The following is an 18,670-nucleotide window of genomic DNA, read 5'->3' on the forward strand; positions in this document are numbered from 1 at the left end:
AGTTTTTAACAGAGTGAGAAACTGCAATGGAGAGGTCAAGACTGGATGCCTTTCTTCAAGGACACTTTGACCAAACACAGGTTATTGGACTCATGAAGGACTGTTATGGGAAATGTAGAGGTCTGTAATAAAATGCATAGATGAGACAAAGTAATGATTACTTTCAGTCTCAAATCTTACAGCGCTGTGAATTAGGCTGGCTTTGAAAACGGAGGGATAAAATAGGGAGGAGTGTCATGTTCAAGAGATATTTGGAACAAATAGTATTCAGAGGAAATGACAGACTATCATTTTGACAGACAAATTATCATCTGCACATCCTGCCCGAAGTCTATTGCAGTTCCTAATGATCAGGCAGTCTCTCAGAGAAGTGTTGGCTCTAAAACCCCACACAGGTCTGCTGCAGTCTTACACCTGTGCTGGTGGAAAGGAGAGCAAAGGCCATATTGCACTCACCGTCTCGTTCTTCTTGCTGAAGACTGGCATAGCCACTGTTGTCATGAGCAACAGACTTTGAGCCTGAGATGCAAAGAGCTGCCAGAGAACAACAAGCCATGTGTTAGCGGATGCAGTACCAGAGATAACCCAAGCAAAAAGCACTGGAAATCCCAGGAACCCAGATGTTGGGTACAATCAGACACCTCCTTGCCTCCCACACCCCTCTGAAAACAGATGGCAGCATTTTTCAATGCTTTGTATCCAAGAGGATTGTAGGATGGATGCTTGCTCATGTAGGGTGATGAGAATGGGCTGAAAGCCAGTGAAATGTGTTGAAGCAGGAGAGTGAAGAAACCTGTAGAAATGGCGACACAACTTAAAACTGACATATAATGGTGTATAGACATAGGTACTTATGCAACAAGTGTAAAAACCACCAACATGTCGAGCACAGAATGTAGAAAAACAACAAAAATATGAGCAAAACACAAGTATCATCTATACTGCAAACACATGAATAGCATGAATGAGAAACAGCATAGGCAAATGTTTAAAAGCCACAAATACACACACAACTTGCTTATATAAACTTGTCACTCAGGCATCTAAGCATAGGAAAGACAGAGGACAACACAGTGAGCTGTTTGTACAGTTGATGTGCACACGTAATGGGGAAGCAGAGGATCCCATTATGCAGAAGACAGATGCTCTAAAAACATACAAGAAAGGAGGTAAAACAGGCAAGATACATGCACAAGAGTCTCCCAAACATGCCTAGCAGTGAAAAGGACCTATTCTCTTGATGCCAGTAGCATCTCCCTTCCATTTCTGCTTCGGTGAAGTTAGTAGCAAGGCAAGAACTGACCTCCTGTCTCTATTAGTGTACATGCTAGGAGCCATATAGCAGCCAGCCAATAACCTATGCAGTTGCTTGACGAAGATTTGAGCCCAGTGTCTTGAGTTATTGGTCTGGATGCTTCTTTGTAGAAAATTCCCCTCCACAGTAACACTTGTGCTAATACACAACAAACTACTGTCCCCAGCACTTATCGAACACATGGAAGAGATCCAGTGAACTAAGCTACCATACGACACCAACACCCCTATCTACTCTGGACCCACAGCACAGCTCTCCAGTACATCCAGCATTGCCTCTCCTCTTGTTTGTGTCAGAGGGCTCCTCAGAGCAGCAGACTCCCACCCCTAGATGTAGAGGCCAGCTGTGGCTGTGAGTGCTCACACTGACACACTGATCAGCACATGGCAACGGCACGACACGCTCACAAAACACAGGGCAGCAATTACCTCCTCAGACTGTGGCAGCTAGTGGGAGACATGGATGAACAGGTGCATGAATACACAAATGGAGGAATGAGACAAAGATGGAAGAGTTTGGAGCAGAGGAAAAGAACTGCAAACCGAGGCAAGAGGCAAGGAAAGAGACACAGCAACAAAAGTACAACAAACATATCCTAGAAACTGTAGGTTCTCCTCAGTTCCTTTCAGGGCTGTGGCAGACATCCTAAAGATGCTGCTGATTACAGCTAGTAAATGCAGTTCCACAGTGGAGTTCTGTCAAGGAAATAGTATATGAAAACATTCTCACTGTTTCTAGAGAATTTTTCCTCTGGTCAGTTCTAGTTGTCACAATTATGCATAAATCTCTCTGTGTGAAGATGCCAGTGTATGAAAAAAAACAAAACCAACACATCTCTCTAGAAGCGTGGAAAGCACAAAAAGAAGCGTAACTTTCCCTTTCTGTAGTGCAAATAGAAGTGGAGATGAAGACTGAGAAACAGCTTCTATTTGAGGTAGTGCAGGGGAAAATAACTTCAGTGATAATCAACTTTGTTTTTTCCTTTCTCTCCTTTGGATTTCAAAGGTGCATGGCCAATATAACATCATGATGGCATCTGCTTGTGGTCTCAGTTTCTGAAGTCCTCCTCTGACGCAAGGAAGGGGTGTTGGAAGCCCCAACTTCCTTGTTCTTTGTTTCCCTCCCAGGAAGTGAGATGTGCCCATTACCCACAGGCTGAGCACAGGGCCAGTAAAGTGGGTGACCTTACATCTTACTAACCCTAAGAATGGGAGCGTGAACCTGCCTCCCAAACTGAGATCTGTGTCTTTGTGTGACTAACAGTATGTGCTTAGGTACTGGGCTAGAGGAAGTAAATCTCTGTGACCCATATCTTGAGCCGTAAATAGTCTTTCCTGTGAATAATCCTTTAGAAGGTAGCCGTCTTTCACAGGAGAACTCTTAAGTCATGCTGTGTCTGTGTGATTAGTCCTGGGCTTCTGGGTCACTGTAGATACATCTCTGAGTCCATATATACATCTCAGCTCCAGGAGCAAGCAGAAAAGAAATACTGCCTGTCTCAGCACAGACAGAGATCTGTAACTTCTATTTGCCAACCAGCTCCTGGTTTTACATCAATTTCAAGACTTCATTTAGGCTCTGATACTACTACTACTCTGATACATAAGATATTTAGATGGGAACTGGGACAAGTTATATGCCTAGCATACTCGCTGAAGGTTTAACACCTTTGACAGATTGGCTGATAGGCCCTACTGTTTGCTGACTAAGGACTTGAGGTGTCATTCCTTACCGCACTGTCCATGTAGGCTTCAGTCCATATAATGTCATGGTCATGGTTGATGACCATAGGACGGCTGAGAACATGCAGGTATTCCATCACGTTCTCCTGGACGTCCGCCAGCGTAGAGATCTGGGTATAGTAGCCTTCATGGGGAAACAGAGGCATAAGTCACTCTTCTGACATGTCCCTCATGTTTACAAATGAGTGTTCATGTGAAGTTAGAAAATGGAATGTCAAAAACTGCATCTACCCAGACAGTTCTATCCGCTCCTTACAAAAAGCACCTTGACATGCCTTGTAGTCATGCTTTTCTATGTATACAAGTTTCCATGGAAATGTAGAGTTTCAAAGCACTGGCTCTGTTCTTCTCAAAGCACTGGACCACTATTCAAGACCAGAGTCTTGATATAACACAACAAACAGATGTAAAAGGCTGTTTTAAGTCTTAGGCAAAAACTCACGAATGAGGCTGCCTGTGTTCCTGAATGCCAAACGTATGTAAAGAAGGTATTCCACCAAACTACTCACTTCCCCTGCCCCATTTTATGTAAAGCCCAAACTCTCAGCTTCTCTTGCACAGTGCTCTACTCTTTGCTCTGCTTAGCTTTGCATCCAAGGATGGGGACTATGTCTATCCACCCATTGGAAGCAGAACCAAAAAGTGTAAGTTACTTATTTCCAGAGCTTTCTCCTATAGCAGCCTAATATACAAAAAACAATATAAAGAAAGAATGTCTTCCAGTTATCAAAAGATTGTCAAATGCTAGCTGCTTAATTGGTTAGAAATGCTAACCATGGATCTCATTGGTTACACTTGGTGTACCACAGAGTATGCCAAGTATATGGAAAATTGTTATCACTAGGAAATCAATGCCATGTGAAATGGCTCATGAGTTGATAAGCTTTGTGATATGGAAGCATTTTGTGTGCTTGGAAACAAGGATTAAAGAGCAGTGTAATATGTTGAAATGGAAGAGCCAAGATCAGTGAGCCTTTCTTGGAGATTGAGTTTGCTAAGTGAGAATTGAAGTGCGAAGAGTATATTTTTATTCTCAAGGATAATCCATTCTCACATTTTATAGTGAACCAACAGTACTGTGAATTTCTTGTCACTAATCTTATGGTTGAATATGCAATCTTAAATCCTTTTTTTTCTTTTTCATCTAATAAAAAGTAAAAATGTTACCTGTGTTCATAGTGCTAACAAGTAAACATTTGAACCTTGGACATCCTCAGCATGTGTACACTCTACAGACCAGCAATTCTTGTATGTCAATTATTTTCAATAGCAAATATACCCATGTATTTCACAGAGTCCGTTGAAGACAACGTTCAGACAGAAAGAGATCCAATAACCCCAAGTAGTCAGGCCCCAAGCTCAGTCTCTTTTTCCTTTATCTGTTGAAAAAGTGTACAGATGTAGCAAGCACCGCAGATTGCTGGCCATTGCCAGATGTACTAGGGCCAAGTCAAGCTCAAACAGACAAGACTTTTTTTTTCCTTTCTTTTCCCATGTCTGATTGGTCTAACTGGACTTTTAAACTGGCCTCAAATGGATAGGGATGACTCATCTACTCTGAATGAACTTTCCCATTCATGCCATTTCATGCTGGCTACAGAGAACATTGGTTTTGGGGCAGAATTAGCAAGCTGTCCTGGTACCTCAGTGAAATCACTAGACACAAAGAATTTGGCTGGCATATAGAGGTTAACCTGCAGGCATTGTGAAAAATGCTGTAAAATCCTTAAAAAATACGCTTGTTTTACATCTGAGTCAAAAGATATCAGGCTTATTGACAGAGGTTTAGACAGCTTGTCAAAAGCCAGCAGCTGGAACACAATAAGCACAGGGACTTAGGTGGACTACAGCTGGCATGAATTTCAGTCACAGTGTCCCTTGGCACTGAGACAAGAAAACATGGTGGCTCAGCACCGAGGACTTGCATTAGCTGGACATGGGCATAACAGACTAGCAGGGCCTGCTCTTTCCTTAGGTCATCTTCCACCCAATGGTTCCTGAGCCCCTGAGCTGATGTGGGGAACTAGTGGGGGAGTCCAGAGACCCACAGTCATGGTCCACATGTGAGGTGAGTGGTTGGAGTTGGGTAGCCATTACCACACAGCACCTTTGTTGTTGCAGGCGATCCATTTCACGTTGGGGGCAAAAGTGACCTCCCGTCCAATGAGGTAAGTGAAAACCCGGACCTGGGAATGAGAAAGAAAAGGTAGCCTAAAAGAAGCTGTCACACACTACCAAAGCCAAGCGGTCAAGGTTTGACACCCTGCCATGCAGCAGTAAGTGCTTGCTTGTGCTGCAGGACAAGAGCTCTGCCTTCATGCAGGAACAGGAGCCTCTCGCTCCATTTGTTTCGCATTTTCCAAGCTGGAACTTCATTTCCAATTACAATAAGCTCAGAAAGCCAAGTATCACCCAGGATCATCTGCATAACAAGGCAGAACTGCAAATTCTGTTTGATTTTAAGATAGCAGCTCTGCTAGGTGCTCAGCAACAACATACAGAGAGGTTTATAGCTCACAGGAATCCTTTACCCAGGGGAACAGACAGTCATGTGAGCATTTAAAGAAAGCTTCACCATTTCTTGTGTTTGACTAACAACAAAGGAGTGAATCCTGAAATAAACAGCTTTAACAGCCCTGTGCTCTGGTAGGCTGCTTCTCTCCCTTTGTGCATTGCTGTTAGCTGGGATGAGGTAAACAAATAAATCTGGAGGGTTTAGGATGAGCTTGGTCTATTTCACTTTCAAAGCAAGCAGTGCTGAGAGGTACTGAGAGAGGTTGTCTGGGCCATTCCACTGCCCACCATATGGACTGGTAACAAACAAAGCTTTCCCAGACAGGGCCAATTATAAACAGTCCAGCCTGGCTGCTTAGTGTTAGCAGCAGGATGCACGCAGGTGTTTGAATGCTCAGCTCTGCCCACTCTGCCCAGCACCTTGGATCATCTTCTTCCCACCATGGCTGGATAGCACCTTTCTTTGCCCTATCTGTCTTTTCCCAGGCAAACCTTTCGATCTGGCCAGTTGTACTTTTCAAACACAGCTTCATAATCCTCCACTGCTCCGTCTGTGATCAGCATGATGGCTTGGTTACACAAGCCTCCTTGGCCAGCGTCTCTGAACTGCAAACAGAGTGAAGAGGATTAGTTATTGCAGCACTGACCCTTCCCATGTTGCTGCAGTGTCTTTATTCACGAAGGGCCAGATCCTGTCTTTCTCTTGCAAATCTCACCCCATGGACAGAAATCTCTCCTTGCTAAAGGACGTTATTTTGATATTGCATATGTGTGTATACATATATATATTAATTTCTACAGCACTTACTAGCTAATGTGGTTGCTGGAAGCTTTACAGAAGTAAAATAAGAAGAAAAGCACTGAAGAGGAAGGGTGCAATTCACTGCTGCTTTACAGCTTGTACAGTCACATTCATTTACACTAAATGGCTGTAAACTGACCATAAACACTGCCATTCTGATTTGACAGCAATAACTGTCACTTTTTATGGCAGAAAATGTGAGAGGAAGGGGAAATCAGACTCATTATTTCAAGGCAAATCCATCAATCTACCAAAAAGAGCAGTGAGAAACAGGAACGTGAAAAAACAAGGCTGCTGCCATCAGCTCTGAAGTAGAGCACAAATGCATCAGGTAGAGAGACCACTTGCTGTAATGAGAGAGGGCCAGTATCTGTGCTTAAGTGATATTCAAGGCATATAGAGGTAGCTAGGAGTCTGGTACAAATGTCAGTGCTCTGTTTCTGTGCTCTGACCAAGGAGAGGTCTAATCAGCATAGAAGGCTGCAGAAGCTGGTATGCAGAGTGAAAAGTACAGAAAGAAGAAAATGTGACAGTTCTGCACAGAAAATTAATGAAGCAATGGCATGAGATGGAGAGAGTATGGGAGGCTAATTGAAGGGTGGCTGAGGTTATATCAAACAGCAACAATTTTAAGCTGAAGAGAATAGACATATAAATTAGGAATAAAGACTTGAAGTGACAAGACTAATTACATAAAATAAAAGTAAACACTGGACAGAACGGAGTGCAGAATGTGAACTGGGACTCGTGAGGTGTTTCAGGTTTCAATTCACAAGTCTCTTCTGACTTGGCAAGGCTGTTAGGACAAAAGGCAAGCATCTTTACCTGTATGAATGGCACTGTGCTACTACTGCAGATTGGCATAATGACCATCAATACCCAGAAACCTAGTCAAAGTCAAGACTTCTCCAGTCAGTTCACCACTCCTACCATTACCTCCATGATTATTCATCTATATAAAATACCAGAGTCGGTGTTAATATCACCATAATGTCTCCTTACACTTCTGTTAGCAGTCCTGTCTTCTACAACACCATTCTTAATATCACTGAAATAAATGTTACTCTGCTTCAGTGACCATGAATGCAACAGCTTCTGAGTGACCATTATTAGAACCACATGTATGGTCCCATCCCTCTCTGTTGCTTAATAATCATGTATCACAGACCAGAATCTGGACAGATGATTACAAAAGAGAACCACTGAATCCTTAGGGTTAGAAAAGACTTCTAAGATCATCCAGTCCAACCATCATCTCATCCCCACCATGCTCACTGACCACGTCCCTCAGTGCCAAATCCACACGGTTACTGAACACCTCCAGGGATGGTGACACCATAACCTCCCTGTGCAGCCTGTGCCACTGCAGCACCTCCTTCTGAGAAGTAATGTTTCCTAACATCCAACCTGAACCTCCCCTGGTGCAACTTGAGACCATTTCCTCTCATCCTAAACAGTGAGGTAATGTGGTCATATGCATATCTTTCTCTGTGGAGTCCCCATGCTCTGATGTTTCCAATGGTCCAGGAAGATTCTATACCTTGTACCATGGAAAAGCCCTGAGTGCCAGCTGCAGGATAGCTGGAGCCCCCGGGAGTGTCACAGCAGGAGTGTCTCCTGCTTGGCAAGGGGACCCAGGGCACAGCCTGGTAGTGCTGAATAACAGCAAGAATAGGATGCCTTTAGGTACAAAGGAGGAGAAGGGAAAAGCAGCTGACAGCCACGTGGGACTGTGCTATAAAACCACTGGCTGAGGAAGATGAGAAGGAATCTCCTAGGACAGATACCAACGGTTTCCAGAGAGAATGGCAAATGTAAGTTTTCATCACAGAGGTGCAGGGTTATGGTGGTGCAGGAGACATCGGAATGAGGTCCATATCACAGATATGCAAGCCTTGTAATTACAGAAGCAGCTTATTCAGACTGTTGCAATCTGCAAAGTGTTTTGTTTGGGCAATTATTAAATTAATGTTTTATTAAGGTTGCCAACAAACTACTTCAGACATCTCCTCTGAAGCTTCTAGACTTCGTAATACTGAAATACTAAGAAATTAGATGCTGTATCAGAACCAGCAATCTCCTAATTACTGGAGTAGATGATATTTTCAACAGGGAAAATGAGATCATCACTGTCACAGAAATAGAGATTAAAAAGACAGATTTAGAAAACAAATGAACAAGAGGTAATCCCTGATGTTTGGATTCTTTCGTGGCTGGCTGCAGCTGTAGCAAATGATCTAGAAACACTCACACAAAGTTCTGAGTATAATTCCCTGCTTTGACTGAAGACTTAAGGGTGTGAAATAAGGTGAGATGGGGAGCAAGATGCCCAGAGACCAGATGTTTGAAGCGGTATGAGCTAGAGATGAGGTCTGTGAATGAGGGTTGGGGCCATATATTCTCCTGTATAAGTTTGGTCATGTTGCCAGGAGGAACAGGCATGATCTAATTCATTCAGGGTCATGGTGTCTTATGCTCACTTTTTTGTTCATTGCTATTTACTTTGCAGTTTTAGCCTGGTCAAAACAATGGTGAAGCAATGGGAACATCAGCAAAGCTCAGTGTCGTACACATGCCCAGAATAATGGTACATCTACCTGGCCATCTCTGTCTGCCCCATTCACACAGACATGCCTCCAGAATTACCAGGTACTCAAACTTATTGACAAGTCCCCGCTAGGCAGAAAGTTAGCACTAAGGAAGGAAACAGAGTCATTGAAGGAGAAACAAGAGATGGCTTTAAGCAGAATTGCACAGGCTGGCAAGCAGGAAATTCTGAGCTTTGCATATCCTGGAAAATATACTGCAGAATCCAAGCCCAGAAAGATGTGAGTGGAATCAAGAAAAGATTTATAAACTTTCTGGTGAGAAGAAAATGAATACAAAGAGTACATTGGCAGATGGCATGACAAAACAAAACAAATAAACACAACAAAAACAGCAGAGAAATAATCAGTCAGAGGTGCTTTATAGCCTCCATGTTTTATCATCAAAAGAACAGTATTGTAGTGGCTGGGTACAGTCTGGAGTGGTAAGAAAGATAAGAAAGAATTACAGGAAGGGTCACAAAGTGATTGGATTAAAGAAAAGTCAAACTGAAAGCGTTCAAATAATCCGTGATGAGCAGAAAGGGTAAGAATTGCAGAACGTGCTGCTGGACTGCTTGCCCTGTGGGCTGAGACCAGACTTGGACTTTACTGAGATTCCAAAGGGCAACAAGGAACTGACAGAAAGTACATTTTACATGGGGAAGATGGGTAAGTTGTCCTTAAGCATCTATACCAGTGCTAGAAAAAGAGTGACGGTCCTACCATGAGTATGCAGAGGTAAAGTCCCAGCTAGGTGGGATGTAAGAGGCCACAAGCTCTTTCGATTTCTTACATCAGGCAGGTTTACTCTCTCCATGACACTAGTTCTCAGATATTCATATTTCATCAAAGGCCAATTTGTTACCAGTTTCACTTTTTCTTTTTTCTTTTTCTTTTTTATCTATAGCCTTTTGGGAATGAGCTAGTCATAATTAATCTCACAATTTCTGTCACTTCTGAGTCAGGGTGCCATTAAAACAGCTTGGTGTTAGGAGCAGAGTTTGTTCTGTGGTGGCCTCAGAGAGCAGAACCCAGGCTTTCTTTTCCTCCATGGGATCAGCTTTCAAAATGCCTACTTACTTAGAGGGCCCTGAGAAAGGCACTGCCTTATCCTAAGACGTTGACTATAATGAATATATGAAGGTATGTATGATGCTCCTAGGATTTGGGGGAGTGTATTTGCATAAATGTGTGTACATACATATATATGGCATGACTATACAAATATAAAAATGTATTTACAATTTATTTACACTGGGAAGAATAATCGGAGGCTCCAGTGCAGAAGAGGAGGCTGAACATTGGCAGGAGAGGAATACTGCAGAGGCAGATCAGCTGCCTATGAATTAACAATGTGACAGCGTCTGAAGAAAAGTAACTGTTGTCTTTCGTTGCGTTAAGAGGGCTGTGGAGTGTAAGACAAGGAAAATAATTATTCTGCTCCGCTTAGCACTCGATAGCTCTCGGCTGCAGCACTCGGCAGTGCTGGGAGCACTCTGCTCCAGGGAGGTGGAGAGGCCAAACTAAGATGTACACACCTGATGGAAAAGAGCGAGGAGATGTGCCCAGAATGTGGGAGGAGAGAAGGCAGCAGTGAGATAGACTCGAACTCGATAAGCCAGAAGGGAACTCAGAAGACTGTGCTTGACACTTGAGAATTTGAAAGCGCTTTCTGAATGCCATGCTTAGCACCATCAGTTCCCCTGCGATGCATATTTCAGTGAAATTACGTGGTGTGTGGCTAAATTGAAACAGAGAGTGTAAGTGGCTTATGGAGCGTGGCAGAGGCAGGGGAAGCTCTGGCTAACTGTGCTCCTGGAGCTGCTGTGCAGATTGCATTTGAGATTAAAATATGCCCTGCTTCCCCCAGGGCATCATGGAGGGAAACAAGGGCGGTGAGACACCGTACTCTCATTCACCCCCCTCTGCCACTCAGCTCACCGAATACATCTCTGCCGGGTTATTAATTCTAAAAGCAATTGGGCCGAGGAAAATTACTGGGGAAATTTTGCAGTCACTTTCATTATAGATATTATTACTGGTTGTCTATTGTAATCAGCAAAGCCTGTTTCATCAGCGTGATGTAGCATCTTTCATTCTCTTGCGTATGCTGCTGTGAACAATAACAGGACAGACAATCTGCAAGGAACAGTTATGATTACAGGCTGAGAATGTGAATTTTGTCTGACTGAGGTGGGGTGGCTGCTTCCACCCAGGCTGCACTCCAGCCCTGCCGTTGCTTGCCTTATCTGCATGACTATGGCAGTAGCACCACAGGTTTGTTTCAGGACAAGGTGATTCAGACCCCCTTTCCTCCCCTATGACTGGCTGGGATCTAGTAAAGCCTTAAGAGATTTCAAAGTCCTTAAAGCACACATAGGCTTGCAGGGGACATTCTTCTGCAGACTGGGGGATTGCCTAGTCCAATGAGGGAGGAGGTATGCAGTCTAATCTCTTGTGGGACCAGACTGGTTTTAGAGCATACGTCTCGCAGAGCCGCCTGCTATGTCAGCTGGGACGAGGAGGTTGTCTTCAGGGCTGTGCTCCGTTCTTCTCCACTGAGCCCTGCAAAGCTGTGCTGGTTGAGAGGGCCTGCAGCTGAACTGCGTTAAGCTTCTTTAATCTGTTGTCACTGTACATAACCAGTGACATGTTAGACTTTAAGAAACCAGTTTTATTCTGGGGGAACAACTGTTTAAGTATATTTATATTCTTATTTGTACTGCTCAAGTCTACATATGCTCTGGGTCTTTTTGTTATGAAGATAAAATCTGTTTTGCCATAAAATGTGAGGATATGTTTAGGTAAATCTAGCAGACATCTAGTGCATGTAATTGTTCTAGGTTTGTATCATTACTGTTTCCATGGTCATCTAAGCAATTATTTTCCCCAAAAGATGTCAAATTACATCAGTAATGATGCTAAACTACTCTTCTCAGGTTGCCATTAAGTTCATCACGCTTTAGTTACCACTGCCAAGTCAATTCAGTCACCACCACTGGTTGATTCAGCTCTGATCATACTTGCACCAGCATAAATTAGGAACATGGTCACTGTATAGTCAATGAGCTTAAACTTCCAGTCTGCAAAATGAGTAAGAGTGGAGTATCTTTCCCAGGATGCCAACATTTCTGTTACAACCTTTAACATCAGCACCCTTATTTGAACCACTGGCATCATACTGCTATGTATATTTTGCCAGCACCAATGCCATGGACTTTTTTCCACCTAACTCACTACAGACAAAGTAGTGAGGAGGAGGGGGTATCTAGCAGCTCTTGGGCCTTTTTTTATTAATATTTCTTACGGAATAGAATTCAGTCACACATTTACCTCCAAGCAGAAATTGCAAATGTTCACATAAGGCAATGAATTATTTATGAGTCTTATCACAGCCAAAATCCTCCTGGCCTGTGATGAGCCAGTGCAACACAGCAATGAGGAGGAGGAGAGGATGATTCAGTGGGGCCAAGTGAGGAGATGTCCCCTCATCTGCGGGGTCTACATACCCATGAGCACTGCTCCCCTGGGCACTCAACTGCCATCCTGGGCAGGTTAGCAGCATCACACACAAACCTACACCTGGTCACTCCTGTCACAAATTCAGGACCTGTCAGAGTAGTTTGCACAACCCATATCAACTCTCCCCACAGCATCATGATGAATATGTTGCATCAGATACAAAGTAGAGAGTAAGGATACACATGCCCTGTGTGAGCATCAGCAGAGAGCCTCTTACCTCCCTCAGGATTTTGAAGGACTCTGTCAAGGCCTTGTTCACCGTTCCCACTCCTTTTGCCTGCAATTCGTCCACCAGCTGCTTGAAATGCTGTCAAGAACCCAGAAAAGCAGTGGTGAGCTGCAGGCAGGCTCATCCTTGGAGGGGGGAAGAAAGGGAGACCTGGAGAGCCCATCCTTGTGGGGTCCCACCCTTTTTTCATCGCTGGCAGCGCAGTATCACACTGCCATGGATGGAGGTGGAGAAGTGGCTGTGCTGTTAGCAGTGCCATTGCCTTACAGAGCACAGCCCTTGGACTGTGAATTCCCAGTGGATTGTGAAACATCAAAAAAGGGGAAAAAAAAACCAAAAACCAAAATTAGAAATTAGACTTTCCTCTATCCACTCCTTCAGGAAAAACAACAACAACAACAACAACAAACATTCCTGTGCATGTGAGAGCAACAGAATAAGGGAAGAAGAAAACAAGCGTTCAAACTGGCTTTGATCTGGCTGAGACAAAACCCTCAGAGAGTGCTCTCCACAAAATGGACAAGGTCCAAAAGACATGAGGGTCTGCTGGAAAATGCTGCAGGAGATGTCACCCTCTGGGGGCATACTCTGCAGCCCAGAGCTAGGCTGGGAAAGAAATTTGGAGAGAAAGTTGATGAAGATGTGAAGGGATGCACTACTTGGTTTCTGCCATTTAGCAACAAATTAACTCAATGTCACAGTACCTTTATGCAAAGATGAACCAGAGCCAGCACACACCACTGAGCTGGTGCTTGCTTCTGAAATACAGACCTACATGCTTCTAGGAGATAACTGTTTCTTGCTCCTAGAGTTTCGTGTTGCCATATCTTAACCCCATGCACCTATCACTCATCACTGCCTTGCCTGGATAGCATTAGTGGAAGCCTGGTACTCACCTCTCTGTTGTCTCTGTCTGCTTGGACCAGGATACCCTTAAAACAGGGTTCGATAAAATGAACATAATCATTGTACTGCAAAGAAAAATGAGAAGAAAGTTGGTGCAATGTCCTGGGTGAAGGCTGAAAAGCATTATTAATCGTTAACACATTTTATAAATTTTCCCTTTCAAATTGTTTGTAGTGATCAAGGAAAAACACAATTTTGATAAAACCCATATATGTTTAAATAATTTGTTAATTATAGGGTTTGCTGTATTACATTTGGGCATATCCACATATACAATAATTTTTTTCCCACTCAGACTCTCTAGAGATCTCTATACTCTACAAGCTCGTGCCCCTTCTTACAATTGCTTATAATATTTGCACATATTTTTTGACTTCTGTAGACTTTGAGCCCAGTCATCAGATGAACCTTTTCAGTGGTTTTGTAGCCCAGCAGTCAATATCTCTGGTACTCAGCTAAATAATAATATGTCAAGTTACCCCACATCCACTGAATTACAATTATTAGTGCAGTGAGGAAGGAGATGCCATTATAAACTTTTTCCTCTAAGGTTCAGATGAGTATATTTGTCATAGGCTAAGGTGGTACTTTCTGATGGTTACCAATGCTCAGCTTATCAATAGGACCTTAGGTCAGGCTGTAATATATCTGAGCCAGAAGGCTCTTAGTGTAGGTGTAACATCACCTGACTTTTCTGTGATTTTTTTTTTTTTAAGAGTAGATTATATTTACATCTTCTTAACAATCTCCTTCTTTTTATCTGCCAATACTATTCATCCCTCCCTGCGTTCATCCACATAAAGACAGAGCTGTCACCACTGGAGTTTCTAACCATGTTACACAATGGGAAAGCTGCCATGAAAAGTAGATTTTATATCTTGGTGATTGTGCCTTGACAGACTCATATGGAAAGCCTGGTGAAAAAGGCAGTGCTTGAATTAGCTTCGAGAATGAAAAGGTGAGCAGTCATTTGTCTTTAACCTGGCTCAGAATCCCCCAGTCTTGCTGTGAATCATGGAAAAAATTTCCTTTTGTGTTTATTGGTGCTGGTTCTCTCTGGGTAATCAGACCATTCTCATCATGGCCAGGGTCTTGAAAAGGGAGAGAGTAGCAACAGTACATCCTGACCAAAGACATACTTACTGCAATGATATTGACAAAGTCATTTTCCCCAAGAGTATCTAGAATGGTGACAATGGTGTGTTTGGCAATGGTCATCCGCAGGCCCTTCATGCTTCCACTGACATCCACAATGATGACAATGTCCTTGGGAGAGGTGGCTGCTTGGATGTACCTTGATAAAAAGAGGAATACAAGAAACCATGGTGAAAGTGTGGAGTGGAGGATTTCTGGGCATACGCATCTGCGTGATGTGAGCCACAGCATGACGTGCACTGTGAGCATGGCTATGGGTCCAGCTGTCCAACAGCAAGAGGCAGGGCTCTTGCTACCCACCTGCCTCTCCCAGTGGATCCAGCCTCTTCACACATGGACAAGAGTTGGGACAGCTGCAGACATATGTCCAGGTTTCAGCCAAGAGTGACAACTGCTACCATACCATTTAGGTGTGCTGAACAAAATGAGCGAATGCCTGCCTTTCTATGTAAACAGTCCCATTCCTCTAGCTGCAGGTTTAAGGATGAGACAGAGGAAGGATGCACATGTGGTACTTTCCATGTGGCACATGTCAGATGCCGTATGGAAAGTTGGCACTGTCTAGTGTCAAGCTCTATTCTGTACCCTTCTACTTCTTGAACAGCATGGCACAGTGACTGCTGGTCAGCAGCTCTCCAAGTGTCACTGTGAAAAAGAAGAAGAGGAGAGAACCAACTTTCTCCACAATGCTTACCAGCCACGATTCCTGCAGTCAAAGGAGATGACCCCATTCTCATCTGGAAGCCACTTTATTCCTGAGGGGAGCAGCAAAGGGAGCAATCAGCATGTACACAAACAGGCATGAACTCCCTGCCAGTGTATCCAAAGCACAAGCAGAGCTCTGTGGTCTTCAGCAGTTCCCAGAAAACAATTAAAATTTTTTTAATGAATATTGTTGGGTGTTGGCTTGTTTCTCCTTGTAATCTGGTAAAATTTGAGGAGCAGTTGCACTTACTTTAAACATTCTGATGTAGTTCTCCACATTTTTTTTCTCATCAAGAGCATAAAGCAGCAGCTGCAGAGAGAGCAATGTGTCCTACGTTCCCTGCTGGAGGCTCTGCTCAGCCATCCCTCTGCTCCCTTCCATAACACTTGGCAGGCAGGTCATAGAGCAAGGGCACACAGCCATCTGACAGAGAGGCCACCAGTCCACGTTGCAGCTGTGGAAGGTCTCCCAGCCATCTCCGAGCATGCGTGGGCCTTCCCTCTAGTGCTGTCACCTTACACAGTGCTCAGAACTGGTGATAGGTAAGTCAGGCTGAGCAACTATTTTGGGCATGTGTGGCCTTGAGGATGAAAAGGGTCTGTGGCACTGTGACTGCAGCTAAAAACAGCAGGGAAGTGAAAAGATTACATCCAGTCCAGTGAGCTTCTTTGCTTCTTTTTTCTTCTGTCCAAGGCACAGTCCTACAAACAGGCTTCTCTGGGGCTTTAAGTGCAGCATACCTGGGGGCCAATCCAGGGAAGAAATAAAGCTTTATGCCCGCTATGGATGCTATTCCTTCAGCCTAAGGTAGCAGTAAGGCTTTTGGTTCACCACACCTTGTCCTTCATGAGGACATGCTATCCCCATCCTAAGCTCTCACATAGCTCCGCTCCATCCTGCTCTGTGCTGAAAGACTTGGGCTGATGGCTGTGCTCTTACCTGGGTAGAGTCTGAAGAACCCTGTGGAACTGCCAAAGTACTGCCAAGTCAGCGTAGGATCCCTTTCAAAGTTATCCACAAAGACAGGGTTCAAGGCTTCTGACATGTAAACACCATTCAAGATGTCAGGATCTGCAGGGAAAAAGAATAGAAAATGAGCAAAAAGGATGTATAGGAGGGGAGACTCTCCCTCCTTCACCCTCCTTCAGGTTGCAGATCGGGATGGGAATGAAGATGACTCTGGAGGAGTACAGCCTTCTCCAAAGGTGTTTCTTCCTGATCTGCCCAAAGTCATGTCTCTTCATCACAGTGCCTCACAATGATGGCTCTTCCCTCACCAGCAGCACTTCAATAGAAGCAGTGGAGGGAGCGAAATGCACAGTTTAAGCCAACTATGGAGGGCAGGTCATCCCTGGTGGCTGGAGGTGTTCCCAGCTGGACCATATGCCATTATCCCCATTTCTCTTATACCCAGTTGGAAGAGGGCTCTGAGAGACTAGAGATGATAAGCAAGTGAGCACAGACAGGCCTGAGCTGTTGTAAGCAATTGCTTACCAATAAGTGGAACAGCCTTTCTGCAGTGTTTAAATTTATGCTAGTCCCCATGATGCAATTACCCAAGGCAGAGGAGCCCTAGGTTTTACATGCTGTTTTTGTCTCTCCACTTTTTCCTCGCATTTTCTTCCTCGCTTTCCTTCTCCTTCAGAAAGCTTGAGTTGTCCTCCCTTGCCCTCGATCTCATCAGAACCAATATAAAGTTGCAGATTTGTGTGAAGTCGTAGGAAGCAGTGTACATGCAGTGTCTGTGTTGAGTCATTGCCTCAAGGGACCAAACAGAGCAGCAGAATAGAAGAAGGGAATTGTAGGAAAATGGTCACAACAGAATTAACAGTATTAATGTCAAACAGGATAGGAATTTGACCTACCACTTCCTGTTTAGTCATTTCAGTTTTGATCACAGTAGGGGCAAAATTTCACAGTGGCTCCCCAGTGATGGGATCAAAGTAACTCATGCAGGAAAGGAACCAAAAGAGCTTTGGAGAGCAAAAGCTTGCTGAGCCCACTGTCATACATGACAGAGGGAGCAAATGCTGCCAGGCCTGCTCCTGAGAAGAGCCCTGGGTGTGGAAATGGTCTCCACCACCTCCTTCTCCATATCCTGCTTGTTCTCCAGCTGCAGCAAGAGCAGCTGGATGGTTTTTGTCCAGTTGTACAGACAAGAAATCAGATAGTTGGGTATAGCATCTCTGCTGTCTCTGACAGAATCCATTTGGCTACCTTTTCATGTGCCACTGCAGCCAGCTCCCTACCTCATGCTCAGCTGCAGCCAGCCCTGCTGTGGCTTGATTGTGTCTAAGTTTTTGTGTCTGGGGGTCTCAGATCAGATGAAATTAATTTAAAATCTGGCAAGAAATGAAACTCCTTCTATTGTCCCTCTAAATAATGTACTAGTTGTAAGCTCAGTCAACAGTGCCAGCCCCATCTGGTCCTGAGGCTTGTAAATGAGCTCCATCTATGAAAGAAATAATGGATTTTTTGTTTGTTTCCCAAATGTATTCAACAGGAAGAACCAACTGGGTGCCAGGCAAGGAGCCAGTTCAAGGCATCTTTGTGTGTTGACCAAACACAGCAGTAAATTTAGGACAGTCACAACTGGATTTTAGCCAGCAGTTTCTGCAGTGTGTCCACTGAAGATGACTATTTCCTGGTGCATAGGTGGAATGGCATCAGTGTGCAAGGGAGAAAGGACAGACTGGGTTCAATGAGGCTGTATGAGCCTCAGGGTCTTCCTGGGCTCCTGCAGCTACTAAAATCTTATTGAGAAAAGCAAATAGCCCAGAACTGTCACACCCCAGTAGTAGCTGTGAATTGTCAGCATCCCCCTTTGAGTGTGCTCACTGGGAATTAAGAGTGTCTCCATGAGGTGTTAGGCTCTCATAACCCAAAGATACTTGGGATCTATTTTCTCAGCTGAAATCAATGAGATCCTTGACATCTAAACATCTTGCTAGATCGGACTCTTTGTATAGAATAGCAATTGCCAATAAATCCACATCACATTTCATTTCATAGCATCTCTGGTTATAGAGATGAATCTTACAGACTACACTGCCTGCCTAAAATGAAGGATTGTCTATCACTTAGAGGTCTTCCAAGAGGAGATTACACCTGAGCCTTGTCACAGTGATAGACTGCAACATGGGCATAACTGTGTCTTGAGAAAATACCTTTCCAGACCTGTTTTTTTTTTT

At 44.0% G+C, this 18,670-nt stretch overlaps 2 protein-coding genes across 3 annotated transcripts in view; one reads left to right on the forward strand and one right to left on the reverse strand.

Annotated features, from left to right (window-relative positions):
- LOC100542571 (zinc finger protein OZF-like) overlaps positions 1 to 18,670 on the forward strand; it is a 1,148,434-nt gene that overhangs the window by 24,784 nt on the left and 1,104,980 nt on the right. The window lies entirely within an intron of this gene.
- LOC100544274 (voltage-dependent calcium channel subunit alpha-2/delta-4) overlaps positions 1 to 18,670 on the reverse strand; it is a 38,072-nt gene that overhangs the window by 17,884 nt on the left and 1,518 nt on the right. Inside the window, exons 2-10 of the mRNA XM_019611573.1 lie at positions 16,419 to 16,550; positions 15,468 to 15,528; positions 14,762 to 14,912; positions 13,609 to 13,683; positions 12,701 to 12,790; positions 6,064 to 6,177; positions 5,165 to 5,243; positions 3,048 to 3,181; positions 457 to 534 (exon numbers count right to left, since the gene is read on the reverse strand). Coding sequence (XP_019467118.1) covers positions 457 to 534; positions 3,048 to 3,181; positions 5,165 to 5,243; positions 6,064 to 6,177; positions 12,701 to 12,790; positions 13,609 to 13,683; positions 14,762 to 14,912; positions 15,468 to 15,528; positions 16,419 to 16,550 — 914 coding nt within the window. The remainder of the gene's footprint in view (positions 1 to 456; positions 535 to 3,047; positions 3,182 to 5,164; positions 5,244 to 6,063; positions 6,178 to 12,700; positions 12,791 to 13,608; positions 13,684 to 14,761; positions 14,913 to 15,467; positions 15,529 to 16,418; positions 16,551 to 18,670) is intronic.

This window comes from Meleagris gallopavo, chromosome 1 (genome assembly GCF_000146605.3).
Source record: "Meleagris gallopavo isolate NT-WF06-2002-E0010 breed Aviagen turkey brand Nicholas breeding stock chromosome 1, Turkey_5.1, whole genome shotgun sequence".
Classification (NCBI taxonomy): Eukaryota; Metazoa; Chordata; class Aves; order Galliformes; family Phasianidae; genus Meleagris; species Meleagris gallopavo.